General features: G+C 47.6%; 1 protein-coding gene across 6 annotated transcripts in view; it reads left to right on the forward strand.

The window, feature by feature from the left end:
• Positions 1-10,708, forward strand: part of MYO9A (myosin IXA) — a 191,414-nt gene extending 180,706 nt beyond the window's left edge. For 5 of the 6 annotated variants that reach the window (XM_061447405.1, XM_061447406.1, XM_061447407.1 and 2 more), the window contains 9 exons: positions 1,936-2,128; positions 3,243-3,371; positions 3,713-3,818; positions 4,291-4,422; positions 5,382-5,505; positions 6,310-6,363; positions 8,111-8,313; positions 8,515-8,657; positions 9,101-10,708. In XM_061447405.1, the coding sequence (XP_061303389.1) occupies positions 1,936-2,128; positions 3,243-3,371; positions 3,713-3,818; positions 4,291-4,422; positions 5,382-5,505; positions 6,310-6,363; positions 8,111-8,313; positions 8,515-8,657; positions 9,101-9,582 (1,566 nt within the window). In that variant the 3' untranslated portion in view covers positions 9,583-10,708. The remainder of the gene's footprint in view (positions 1-1,935; positions 2,129-3,242; positions 3,372-3,712; positions 3,819-4,290; positions 4,423-5,381; positions 5,506-6,309; positions 6,364-8,110; positions 8,314-8,514; positions 8,658-9,100) is intronic. The other variant, XM_061447408.1, reaches the window with a different exon arrangement.
• The last annotated feature ends 1,647 nt before the right edge of the window (positions 10,709-12,355 follow it).

A 12,355-nucleotide genomic window follows, 5' to 3' on the forward strand; every position in this document is an offset into this window, starting at 1 on the left:
CCCAATAAGCTGAATATATACATTGAACATATATATGAATATACTTGTATTTTGAATATATATGGTACTTTTGCAGCACTCCTTCCCTTTCTGGGAGAGTTTCTGCAAGAGCTGGGAACACCTCGCATGAGTTTCTGGCTCTAATATCTAGGAAGTTCAATGAGATGTCTGATTATTTTAGGAGGAGAAACTCAGAGGTGCTTGGACCCATCTCATTTCTTGGGGTATCCGCACAAGGAAGTTTTTGTGCTGTACCCAAGGAAGCAAGTTCACTGTAGCTTTCCATGTGGGTGGCTGGAGGTCCTTCTCTGGGAAGGCTCTGGCTTGTCTGTACTTGGTTGCTTTAAGGTTGTTTTCAGTGACAGGGAGCCACAAACTCTCTCTTATGCTTTGAGAAAGAGGTCTTTATTTTCTGGCAACAGTTGATTTTGTAACTCTTAGCCTTGTCCCAGACTGGATCTGTTTCTCCAGATCTGTGGTGGACTTGAGCAAACGCCAATTTCATCTCTCTCTATGGCCGTAGAATTCCTTTCACCCACGCTTCATCTCAGCTCTACCTGCTTTGAGTAAAGCAGCACATGGGGTTTGTGTCATCATGTTTGCTGATGGCCATTTGAGCAGCAGGTGATTGCAGCAGAAAAACTTGGACTCAGTCAGAGATCAATGTGATCAGACCAAAGCCATTTATTACAAAGCATCTATCCTTTTTATACTGTTGTCTGCATCTGCTTACAATAGCTCACTGTATTATATTCGGATACATATACAATAGCTTGCTGTATTATAATTGGATACATATACAATAGCTTGCTGTATTAGAATTGGATACATATTCTTGTAGCACACAGCAACTGGTATATAATTGATCAAATAAGCCTATGGGAACTTAACCTTTAAAACTTGCTAACAGTTCACTATTTTGTATCTTAGCACAGTCCAGTTTCTTCTTATCTTGCTTGCGCCGTTACTTTTGCTTCCTTACCCACGTCCTCCTTCATCCTCGATTCATGTCGAGCTCCACGTAGGCACTTGCTGGCTTGAGAACGTGGGCTTTCTTTGCTAAAAATCCATCCACAGGTGCTGAATTTCAATTGGTAGCTGAGACCAGGTGTTCCTGGGGTGGGTTTTTTCCCCTAGAACAGGAAACAGTGTGGGCATCTTCCCCACGTCATCTCATAAGGTTGACAGAGCAGTGAAAGGATGAACCTGAATGGGGAAGACAAAGATGCAGGAGTGGTTATAAGGGCAGCTGTGACCTGGGTCATGGTCACCACCATCTTGTTGATGCCTGGGTTGCAGCACATGCCTTTTCACATCCCTTTCGCTGGCACCAGGGATTCGTGCCAATATTTCACCTGGTCTTTTGAATTTTCCCACTCAGAATCTCCCACGCAAGAGGACTTTGTCCAAATTGGAATGTGCCAGTTACCCAATCTCCAGTGAGTGTTTGCAGCCAGCAAAAGGGTCTGTCCTGGCAGATGTAGATGGGGATTTTCGTGCTCTTGTTTTAGCATCATGTTTGTTCACAGACATTTTGTAACTGTCAATGCTGCAAGTTAATCAAAGTCCTCAAGACTCAGATTTACCTGTTCTGCTTTGTGCATCCTCTTTGGGGAGGGAAATCATCCCCAGAGGTGATGCCAGAGAGGCAGGAGGTGGAGGAAGACCATGCCTGGCTGCCTTGGCTCTGCCAAGCTGAAAATATGCCACAGTTGGGTGGTTAAAGAAAGAAGATCCAAAGTTTTATGATTTCAGGTGCATGCCCAGAGACCAACTTAGCATTGCAAGACATAATTGCTGGCTGTCCTTCATTAGACTGACTTGCACATCACCTGGATCACCTGAAGAAGCCTGAAGGGCAGCCGGATCTGAGCACTGCACCAGCATTGCTTCCTGAAAGGATTTTTGACCCCTTTTTCCCCTTTTCCTCCTCAGTATGACCCCGAGCTGTCATCTCGGCAGTTTGGTGTGGAGCTCTCCCGGTTGACCAGTGAGGAGCGGGCAGTGCCGGTGCTGGTGGAGAAGCTCATCAACTACATCGAAATGCATGGGCTGTACACAGAGGGCATTTACAGAAAATCAGGGTCCACCAACAAGATCAAGGAGCTGCGGCAAGGACTTGATACAGGTAAATGGATGGGGAAGAACCATGCCGGGAGAAAAATCTCTGCAACAGCAAGGTTGGATGTGAGGAAGATGGAATGCTTCGTCGGGATGAAACAAGGGAGCGGTCCTGCCGTACTTCCTGTGCAAGTGGTGCTTTCGCATCTCCAACAAAACTCAAGTCACCAACTCATGGGTTTTGGGTGCAGTACCTGAAAAAAAGTAATTCTGGTTGAGGGAAAACACTGTTTACTTACACTGTAGCAACCAATGCCAGCAAGAAAGGAAATCCTTGTTCAACCCAAGGTTCCTTGCCCTGGTGTCGTGGTTTAAACCCAGTCAGGTAACTCGTTCCCTCACTCCCCCCCCCTTCTTGCACTCCCCCTACTCCCGGAGGGACAGAGAGGAGAATCAAAAAGAATGCAACTCCCACAGGTTGAGATAAGAACAGTTTAGTAACTAAGGTATAACACAAATCACTACTGCTACCACCAATGATAATAATGATAAAGGAAATAACAAGGGAAGAGAATACAACATCTCACCACCAGCCAACCGATAACTCGCCCCCCCAGCCTGACTAAGCACTGACCCATACCTCCTCCAACCCTGCAGTCTCCCAGCCCTTCCGGCTAACTCCCAGTTACCTCCTGGGCATGACGTGCTGTGGTATGGAATACCTCTTTGGTCAGTTTGGGTCAGGTGTCCTGTCTCTGCTTCCCTCTGGCTTCCCCTCCTCCCTGGCAGAGCATGAGGCTCACAAAGTCCTTGGCCAAACCAAAACATCGCTATCAGCTCTGTTCCCAAGTGAAAGTCAAAACACTGCACTGCACCAGCTACCACGAAGGAGAAAAATGACTGCTACTGCTGAACCCAGGACACCTGGAAAATGCATTTCTCTCTAATTTTAACAGGTGGAGCTGAAATCAGGTGCTGGGCTTCTTGCCATTGAATGAAGTGTGGGTTTGAAGTGGCAAACAAACATTTTTATTGTAGAGGAGTAGCTTCTCATAGAATGGTTTGTGTTGGAAGGGACCTTTAATGGTCACCTGGTCCAACCCCATGGCTTCACTAATGGCTTCATATTGATTGTTGCCTCTTGTTTTCTTCGTTTTTCCTCATTCTGTTGCCAAACGCAGACATTGATAATGTGAATTTAGATGACTACAACATCCACGTCATCGCCAGCGTGTTCAAGCAGTGGCTCCGAGATCTGCCCAACCCTCTCATGACCTTCGAACTCTATGAGGAGTTTCTGCGGGCGATGGGTAAGGAGCCTCCTTTGGCATCCCATTCCCTCAGCAGAGAGAAAGGGTGGCCTAACTTTTTATTTAGTCTCGGGGCCCAAACCAGCTAGTTTTTGCCAGGTTACATTTACTGTGTTTCAAAGCCTGAATTTTTGGCTCTAAGGGTTTTTTCACGAGCAGCCGCAGGCAGTTCAGTCTCGCCTTCGGTGGCACACATTGCATCATGGTTCAGCAGATTTCAACCCAAACCATTAGCGAGCAGATCCATCCTTTAAGTAGCGAAAGTAAGTGTTAAGAAGGTATCATTTTAAATAGGAGGAGGAATTAGAAGCTGTCCCTAAACACTGCTGCTTCCTCTGCAGGCCTCCAGGAGAGGAAGGAGACTGTACGGGGAGTGTATTCAGTCATCGACCAGCTCTCCCGCACCCATCTCAGCACCTTGGAGCGTCTCATCTTCCACCTGGTGAGGTATGTTGAGCCAGGGCCACTCTGGGCAAGGGGAGGATGCTCAGGCATCCTTCATATCGAAGTCACTAAGGTTGGAAGGAGGTGGGCAAGGAAAAAGAAGAGTTTTCAGGTCTGTCACACCTCCCAGGAGGTGGCCCCAGAGCTGTTCTCCAAATGACCCTTGTATTGATGAACAGCTTCTGCAGTGTTCTGGTTGCTGATAGTGCTTGCAGGTCCGTGGTGCCCCTCACCACTGCAGGCACAGGATTTGTGGGTGAAAAACACTGGGGTTTTGCTTGCCTTAAGAACACCTGAGATGTCTTCAGGTTTGGCTTTCTCCAGCAGGCAGAGCAAAGACGAGGGCAGAATAGCGTGCTTGCTAGCAGAGCAAGATTGCACCTTAGAAATGTTGTCTCCTCTATTCATCCATGGAAGAGGTGCAGCGGGAGGTGCCTTCACCACTGACTTCTGGCTTAATCCCTATTTTTTCTAGGATTGCCCTCCAAGAAGAGACCAATCGCATGTCAGCTAATGCCTTGGCCATTGTCTTTGCTCCCTGTATCCTCCGCTGCCCTGATACGACAGACCCGCTGCAGAGCGTTCAGGACATCAGTAAAACAACCACGTAAGAACGTGGTGCTGGATGATCCAGCTCCTTACCTATTTCCATGTCACCATTCCTATCTTGATAACCCTCAGTACGGTCAAGTGGCTCAAGAATAGGGAGCTTAAGCATGGAAATTAGGAGCCCATATTTCCCCAAGAGGTTGTTAATGGGGATTTTTAAGCTATGAGGACCCACAAGAGCAGATCAACTTGTGTTCCCACCTGGCACTTCTCAGCAGGAAAAGGTGAAGCTTGTGCTGAGGTGGTGTATTCTTCCTTAATTTGGGGAGGTGGGGGGGAGGGGTTATTTGATGAGGTGAGTTTGGTCTGCAGCAAGATTAAGACTGCAGACTTGGATTTCTTTAAGGTATTTGACATAATTGCAAAGGTTTTACAGAGGAAAAAGTGAAGCACCTACCCAAATTCAGTCTGGCTTGTGTTAAGTAGATTTAGAAATTGATAATGGAGACAATGATAATGATGGAAACCACCCAGTGAAGGGCTGGGCTTCTGAAAGAGTTTGGTTTACTGCCTGGAAGTATTAAAATGGTTGGAGACCAGAACGTGTTTGGAGGCTCAGCTGGTAGGAACACTCATCCTTTCAGAGGATTTCTTTGTAGCTTCTCTCTTGGACTTTAGCTATAGCACATCCTCTAATTTTATTACATGGAAAGGACTACATTTTTCCCCAGACACACTCCTGACAGCATTAAACAGTTTTGCTAAACAAGCTTGCTGCAGGATTACTGCATGTAAGTGAGTTGGAGGCACCCTGCCTTCCCCAGGTTTTATTTCCTTGATCCCTCTTCCAAGAGAGGGATCTTTATCACTCTTTTTGGAGGAATTTGCACTACCCTTTGGTTTCCAGCTGGAGCTTTCTCCCTCTGTGTTTTCCACCAGGGCAGATCTTCAGGCAAGACAGAGACAGCTCAGATCAAATTGTTTCCTCTTCCAATCTTGTCCTTTTCCCTCCCTTAGGTGCGTTGAATTAATTGTCATCGAGCAGATGAACAAATACAAGGCTCGCCTCAAGGACATCAACAGCCTGGAGTTTGCAGAGAACAAAGCCAAGAGCCGCCTCTCCTTGATCCGCAGATCGATGGTGAGATGCCAAAACCATCTCTGTCCCTTCCCATCCCTTCCTTGCCACTGAAGCAACCCTCCCTTATCTTCTCCTGCTTATCACAGCCTCCCAAACCCCTTGCACCTCCCACACCATCCTGCCCAGGACAGGGACCCTCACCCCCATGGAGGCTCCTCATCTTTGCAGGGAGTCATTCCAAAGCACAAGAAAGTGGGAATGGTCTGTGGAATGTGGTCACTCCAGCTCAGATGCTCCTGATCAGTGTTTTCATCTTGATTTGCACTTGTTTGGTCATGGGTTTAGTCAAGTCTTTCACTGACCAGTTCAATGTTGCACCATGGGAGACCTGGACCATCCTTTTTCATACTCAGTTGCTTTATCTGAACCCAAAATGAGCACCTCAGAGGCTCTCCCTGTTCCCACACCACCTTTTTGGGAGACTCAAATCCATCTCATTGAGCTTCCATGCTGCCTCGGGGGCCAGCGGGCTGTGGATGCACGCTGCACTTGGCTTGTTGGGCTGTGAGAGCGAGACAGACTTGGCGCAGCGTGGTTGTCCCAGCCTTGGGCTGAGGAGCCAAGTGGCACTTCTGCTTGGACCTGCCCGCTGTGGTCCTCGGGGACATGTTGCTTCTGCTTTCTTGGGGATGGAATCCAAGCAGGGGCTGCCCAAGGTTGTGGGGCTGGTGCTGCAGAGCTGCCCTGCTTATCCTACTTGAGAAAAAAAACCCACCAAAATGAACAGAAACGGGTTTTTTTGGCGGGGCAATGGCATGTGCACTCTAACCTTCTGCTTTCCTTTTCATCTCCTCTCTAATCCAGAAACCTGTACTAATTGCAGTTAGATTTATGAGCATAACCCGCAGCTCAATCCCGGTATGTATTAACTGCAGTGCGCCCCGCGCCAGCCGCCGCGTCCCTCCGTTGTGTGTCACCGCCACTCATTCCAGCCCCGTCCCACCGGCCATTGTCCGTGAAGTTGCCCGTCTGGTCCCTGAGTGGGAGCTGCTGCTCAGGGTCACTGTTTCTCCAGCAGGTCCCCCAGGCAGCAGGAGTTTGGGACGGCCACCACTCGGCCATCCCCGCGAGCAGCTCCTTGAAAAACTGCTTTCTGCCCCTTCTCCCCTTCCTACTTTTCTTTCCCTCTTCTATTTTCTTTTCCCATCCTGTGCTTCCCTCTTTTTTGCTTTGCTTGACTCATCCCTTCCCACCCCAATTTCTGCTCACTCAGGGTATGTTTCAGCATCAGATTACTTTCGCAGTGCTGCTGTATCTTGAGATGGTGGATAAAACCAGTGGCTCGGGTGCCTCTGTGACCACGAGGCATCCGAAGGTCTCCTCCACCTTCTCGGAGGAGCAGCACCACCGCCCCTTTGAACAGAAGGGCACAAGACCCAGGTTGGAATTGAAAGGCATCCAGCAACCCCTTTATTCCCCAGCTCCATCCCAGCTTGACTTTGAGTTCCCAGTGAGAAAAGTGCTTGCAGGTTTTTGGGGCTGCTTCTGGAGCTGTTTCCCTTCCTACCAGATTCAGCCCATGGTGCTTCTGCCCATCCAGGCGGGTCAGGAGACAGAGAAGGGCAAAACTCGAGCTCTGCTCCCCTGATGCTGTTTTGCAAGCACACCATTTCACAGGGGCTTAAGTCCACAAGCCGGTGGGATCCTTTGGATCTCAGGGGTTTTGGCTAATAGGATTCAGGTAGCTGCACTTCAGCTCAGGAGCCCACGTGAGAAGGTGTTGTCAGAGGAATGCCGGGGCACAGGAGCAGCTTTGCTGCCGCAGGAAGGTCTCTGAGATGTGACATTAAAAGATGAAAGGGGTAAAATGGAACAAATCTCACTTTTAGAGGAAAAAAGGGGAGGCTCCTTTACACTGCAAACCCGCTCTGGGCACATGGGTTATCAGGAAGAGCCAGGGATGCCACAGCTGCAGAGATTAAATAGTCCTATGGGGAGAAAAGCTGTGTTGCAAAGAGCATGGAGGTTGTCCTGGGTTCAGCAGGCTTATCCTGGGTGATGGTTGTCAGGAGGAGGGCACCAAGCAAGGGGCACATCTCAGGCTGGTCGACGTTGCCCAAGTCCTGGTCAGTTGAGCATCTAGAATTTAGAAGATGAGACACGTCCGGTTACGATAACGGTTAAGATAGAAGCTTTTTAATGTCTGTGCTGTCCCTCATCCGAGGGTGGGCGAGGAAAGGATGCAAGATGCAATCTGATGATAAAGTAGGAGCCAGGTGCCCTGAAATCAAAGCCCTGGTGACACCTCCACCCAAAGCCAGCATGGACCTGGCACGTCAAGCTTCCCATCGCATGGGCTGTCAAGCTTTGCGGAAACCCATCCTGCTGCTAGCTGCGCCTGCTTGGAAGTCCAGGTTGCACTTGGTCCATCAGCACCACACTCACCACCTCCATCCTCACCTCCTCCAGTGTGTTGAGTCTTTCTGGTACCCCTCCCAGCCTGGGGTGAGATTTTGGAGAGTCTTGGGTGCAAGCACCAGTGGTGCACTGAGGACCGGTGGCCAGGGCCATTGTCTTTGCTGCTTGGGAGAGCAGTGTGGTTGGCACCTAAGACGTTGGCAAAATCACCTTGGCCGGTGGTGGTGACACCGTTGTCTCTCTTCAGGGCAAAGGACGCGTGAGACGTGGTGCCTACCCCAGCCCAACATCTCCTGTTGCTGTGCGCTTGCCCTCGGTGACAGACGTCCCTGAGGAAACCATGAGCAGTGAGGACGCCATGGAGATGGAGGTGACAGAGCAGCAGCAAGTGGCCATGCAGCAGGAGGAGAAGGTGCTGACTGAACAGATTGAGAGCCTGCAGAAGGAAAAGTGAGTCTGGCTGAGGGTTTAAGCCATGTCCCCTAGCAGTAGGTTACCTATAGATGTCGGTTGACATCATTTAGTTGACGTGCTGCTCCCAGGATGACCTGGACGACTCCATCGCTCCATGAATCTCTTGGTGTATGTGTATCCCTTTCTTCTCCTCCCCACCTTTTTGGTCCCCTTGGGTCAATGGGTTTGTTTTGGCAGGGAGGAGCTGACGTTCGAGATGCTGACGCTGGAGCCCCGTGCCTCTGACGATGAAACCCTCGAGTCTGAAGCCTCCATCGGCACTGCCGACAGCTCTGAGAATCTGAACTTTGACTCCGAAGGAGCCATCTCCGATCGCTCGGGTAAATCCAAGAGTTCTTGGGTTTCTCATAGAACCACAGGCTGGTTTGGGGTAGAAAAGACCTTCAGAGCTCATCCTATCCAACCACCCTGCAATGAGCAGGGACGTCATAAACTGAGCAGGTAGCTCAGGTTTTCTATATAAGCTTGAGCAGGGTTTATTTGTTTCTTTCCTGCCTAGAGGAAATTTAAAGCCAGAAGTTTAAATGGATGCAAAGAGCAGGGTTAAAGGTTGAAACACATGGGGAGGTGGGTGGTAGCATCCATGGTTCGGTGGGGAGGCGAGCATTCCTCCAGCACTGCGCATCACCATCCCGGGTGATGGTCCCAGTGAGCTGCTGGGAACATTCTTCTGGCTTCATAGCATGTGTCCCCAGGGAGTGGTGCTGAGAGCCTGTGTGGTTTTAGGGTGCTAATCCTCTGTTGGTCTTTCCCACCTCCCCAGAGAGAAGCATAGCACTTACCTCCCTGCGCCCCGCCAAGGCGGAGGGGCCGAGCCGGCTGCGAAGGCACCCCAGGACGCGTGCGGACCCGGTGGATCCAGCCGACGTCTCCATCTCCTCCTCCTCCTCCTCCCAATCATCCACCTCCTGCTTGCCCCACCTTCCCCGGAAGCGCTTCCAGATGTACTCCAAATCGCCTTTCTACCGAGCAGGGGGTCTTGGCGAGGCTCCCGAAAGCCGGGCGAGCCCCGAGGGTTTCATGGGACCTCTCCGTTATCCCGAGGAGCGCCCTCAGTTCACCACCCGCGGGACGTTCAACCCAGAGAAGGGCAAACAGAAACTGAAGAGCGTGAAAACTTCCCCCCCAAAACCCAAAGAACCCCCGGATGGGGGGACAGGGGGGACACGCAAGAGAAACCCCGAGGCCGACTGTGCTGCCGCCCAATCCCTCGTCCTCCTGGGGAGCAACGAGTTCATGGTCTGAGGTGTTCCACATCGTGTGCTGGAGCATCCTCCTGGTCCATGCTCCTGATGGCTTCCTGTTAACACCAGGAGGATGAATTCCTGATTTCAAAGGCCAGGGAGGGGGGGGACGGTTTTAACGGTGGCCTTAATGGTTATGGGAGGTTGAGGGTTTCTGAGGGGGGCAGGCCAGGGATGGAGGGGCACTGGCCGGCTCCTGCGCCCTTCCCCTCGGAGCACCCCACGCTTCGGAGCATCGCACCGCCAAATCCTTGTGCCCAATCACCGTTGCCTGTGGGTAGGAACAAACCAAGCCTAAAACTCCCACGGGAGCATCCCGAGCCGGCAGCGGCTCCAGCCAGCCAGCCAAGCCCTCCGCGCTTTAACCACCTCATCCACGCCGACGCCAAGCGCATGGAAAAGCGTTAAAATCTGCCAAAAACCACCTTTTTTTTGTGTTATTTTTTAACGTGACCTAACCACCTTCTCCTCTTTTTTTTTTTTGTTTTGGAGACCATCAGTATTAAAAAATAATAATAATAACAATAATAATACTCAAGGACTACTTGAAGCTCTATTTGTTTATAAGCCGGTTACTGGAGTTTGCTGTAAATAGATATATTTTTATTTTGTTTTCTATTTTTCCCCAAACTGAACTTTTTGGTTTATTATAATTGTTATTTTGTGGACAGGAAGGAGGAAGCGATGGGCTGAGCCGTCCTGCCGGTGCCACCACTGGTGTCACCATCCATCACTTGCCGCTACTACCTTGCTCTGTACTTGTACTTTGAGGTGTAATTAGCCTAATTTAAAAGCAAAGCCCATGATAGGACTAATCAGCTCTTAATCCCTCCCGTATCATCATCATCATCATCATCAACCTCTGTGGCATCTGGAGAAGCTCCAGATACTGGAAGACCTCTGGAAAGGCAAAATCAGGAGCTCTAGAGCACTAATTGGATGAATAAAGGACAGCTCCATCCTCTCAGATGTGTTGGGCACTGCAGGTTGAGGCTCATCCTTTCTTGAAACACCACCAAAAAAGCGGGGGGGGAACACCAAAACCTGGGTTTTCCTGAGCATTTTGTGTTTTTCTGAGCATCTCTGCATCCCAGGGTTTAGCCAAGCTGCCCTTCGGTCCCTTCCCCCTGCCCACTGCTTTTGAGGGATGGTTTATTTGTTGGGGATTTGGTTTTCTTTTATTTCACTTGTCAAAGTTTTATTTTCATTTTAATTTTTTTTCCATGGGGAAAAGCGATAGATGCCACTGGGAGAGCGGGAGCATGGGAACGCCATCCGCCTTGGTGCTGCATCCCAGGAGCAGAGCAAGACCCACTCAGTCATCCCCCACCCATAGGGGAAAATGGGATTTTACCATCCTGAGTGGAAAACAGGCATTCTGGGATGTGCTGGCAGGAAAGTGAAAGATCCTGGGAAGCCGCCCCGGATTTCCCTAGAGCTGGAAATAGCGGGAGCATCCCTCTGCTCTGCGCCAAAACCAGCCATTCCTGAGCATCTTTATCTAAAAGCCCAGGAATTCTCCTCAAAGTGGCTCCAGGTGAGGGTGTCCCTGTGGGAGGGCCGAAGAGCTCCAACCTCATCCTTAGTTTTCCCCACACAGCGGTGTGAGCACAGCTGGGACAGCAGATGTGGCTTAAGCAACGCCTCCAAATGCATATATATATGTGTGTGTGTATTTCTTTTCATATATATATTTCCCTTATATATAGATTATATATATAGGAAGAAAATAAATGTTCAAGAATATATATTCTATATATAAAGAAAATTGACATATGAAAGACTATGTATATTCTATATATAAAGTATATGTAAAATAATATATGAAGAATAAATATGTTTCTTTGTATGTTTTTATTTCTTTGATATATAATTCATGTTTACATATAAAGAAATACAAGATATATGCTACATGTGAAGAATATATATATTTCTTTATGTATTTTACATATAAAGAAATATATATAAAGAATAGATGAAGAAAATATATTTCTTTTTATGTATTACAAAATAATATATAGAGAGAAATATGAATATAGGACAAATATACTGTGTATAAAGAATATATATGTCTTTATGCATATATTTATATTTCTATGTAAAGAAATATATATAAAATAAATACATACCATGTATAAAGAATATATTTCTTTATACATAGAAATATTATATATATACAGAGAAATATTATATATATATTTCTTTATATATGTAAGGAAATCTATTTCTTTATATATATAAAAAGAAATATATATAATAAATATGTATAAAGAAATGTATGTCAAATAGATGCATACTGTATAAAAAGAACATGTATTTCTTTATATATATTTTTCTGTATTTCTTTTATATGTATAAATATGTGTTTCTTCATATGATTTCTTTATATAGAGCATATAGTTCTCTAAGTACGTATATGCCATATATAAAGAATATATGTTCATATCTTTTATCTCTACTTCTTTATATATATGTTTATAGAATATATGTGGAATATATCTAGAAAATATATAGAATATATATAGAAAACATATTTCTTTATATATATAATATATATTTGTGTATATATATATAAAGAAAATGGATATCGAAGAAATATATGCATATATAGATATATATGTGTAAAATCCAGGCCAGGCAGAGGCGGAGCTGCAGAGCGGGGGGTTCCAGGGCTCCCGGCCAGCGCATCCCTCTGGCATCTTCCCTTCCCGGCCCCTCCTGCGAGCCAAGGGATGGATTTGCAGCACGAATGTACTTACTACTGGAGTGGAGGA

The sequence above is a fragment of the Pezoporus flaviventris genome, unplaced genomic scaffold, assembly GCF_033815535.1.
Source record: "Pezoporus flaviventris isolate CSIRO_AGI_PZ_B2104156 unplaced genomic scaffold, CSIRO_AGI_Pfla_v1 ptg000006l, whole genome shotgun sequence".
Lineage (NCBI taxonomy): Eukaryota > Metazoa > Chordata > Aves > Psittaciformes > Psittacidae > Pezoporus > Pezoporus flaviventris.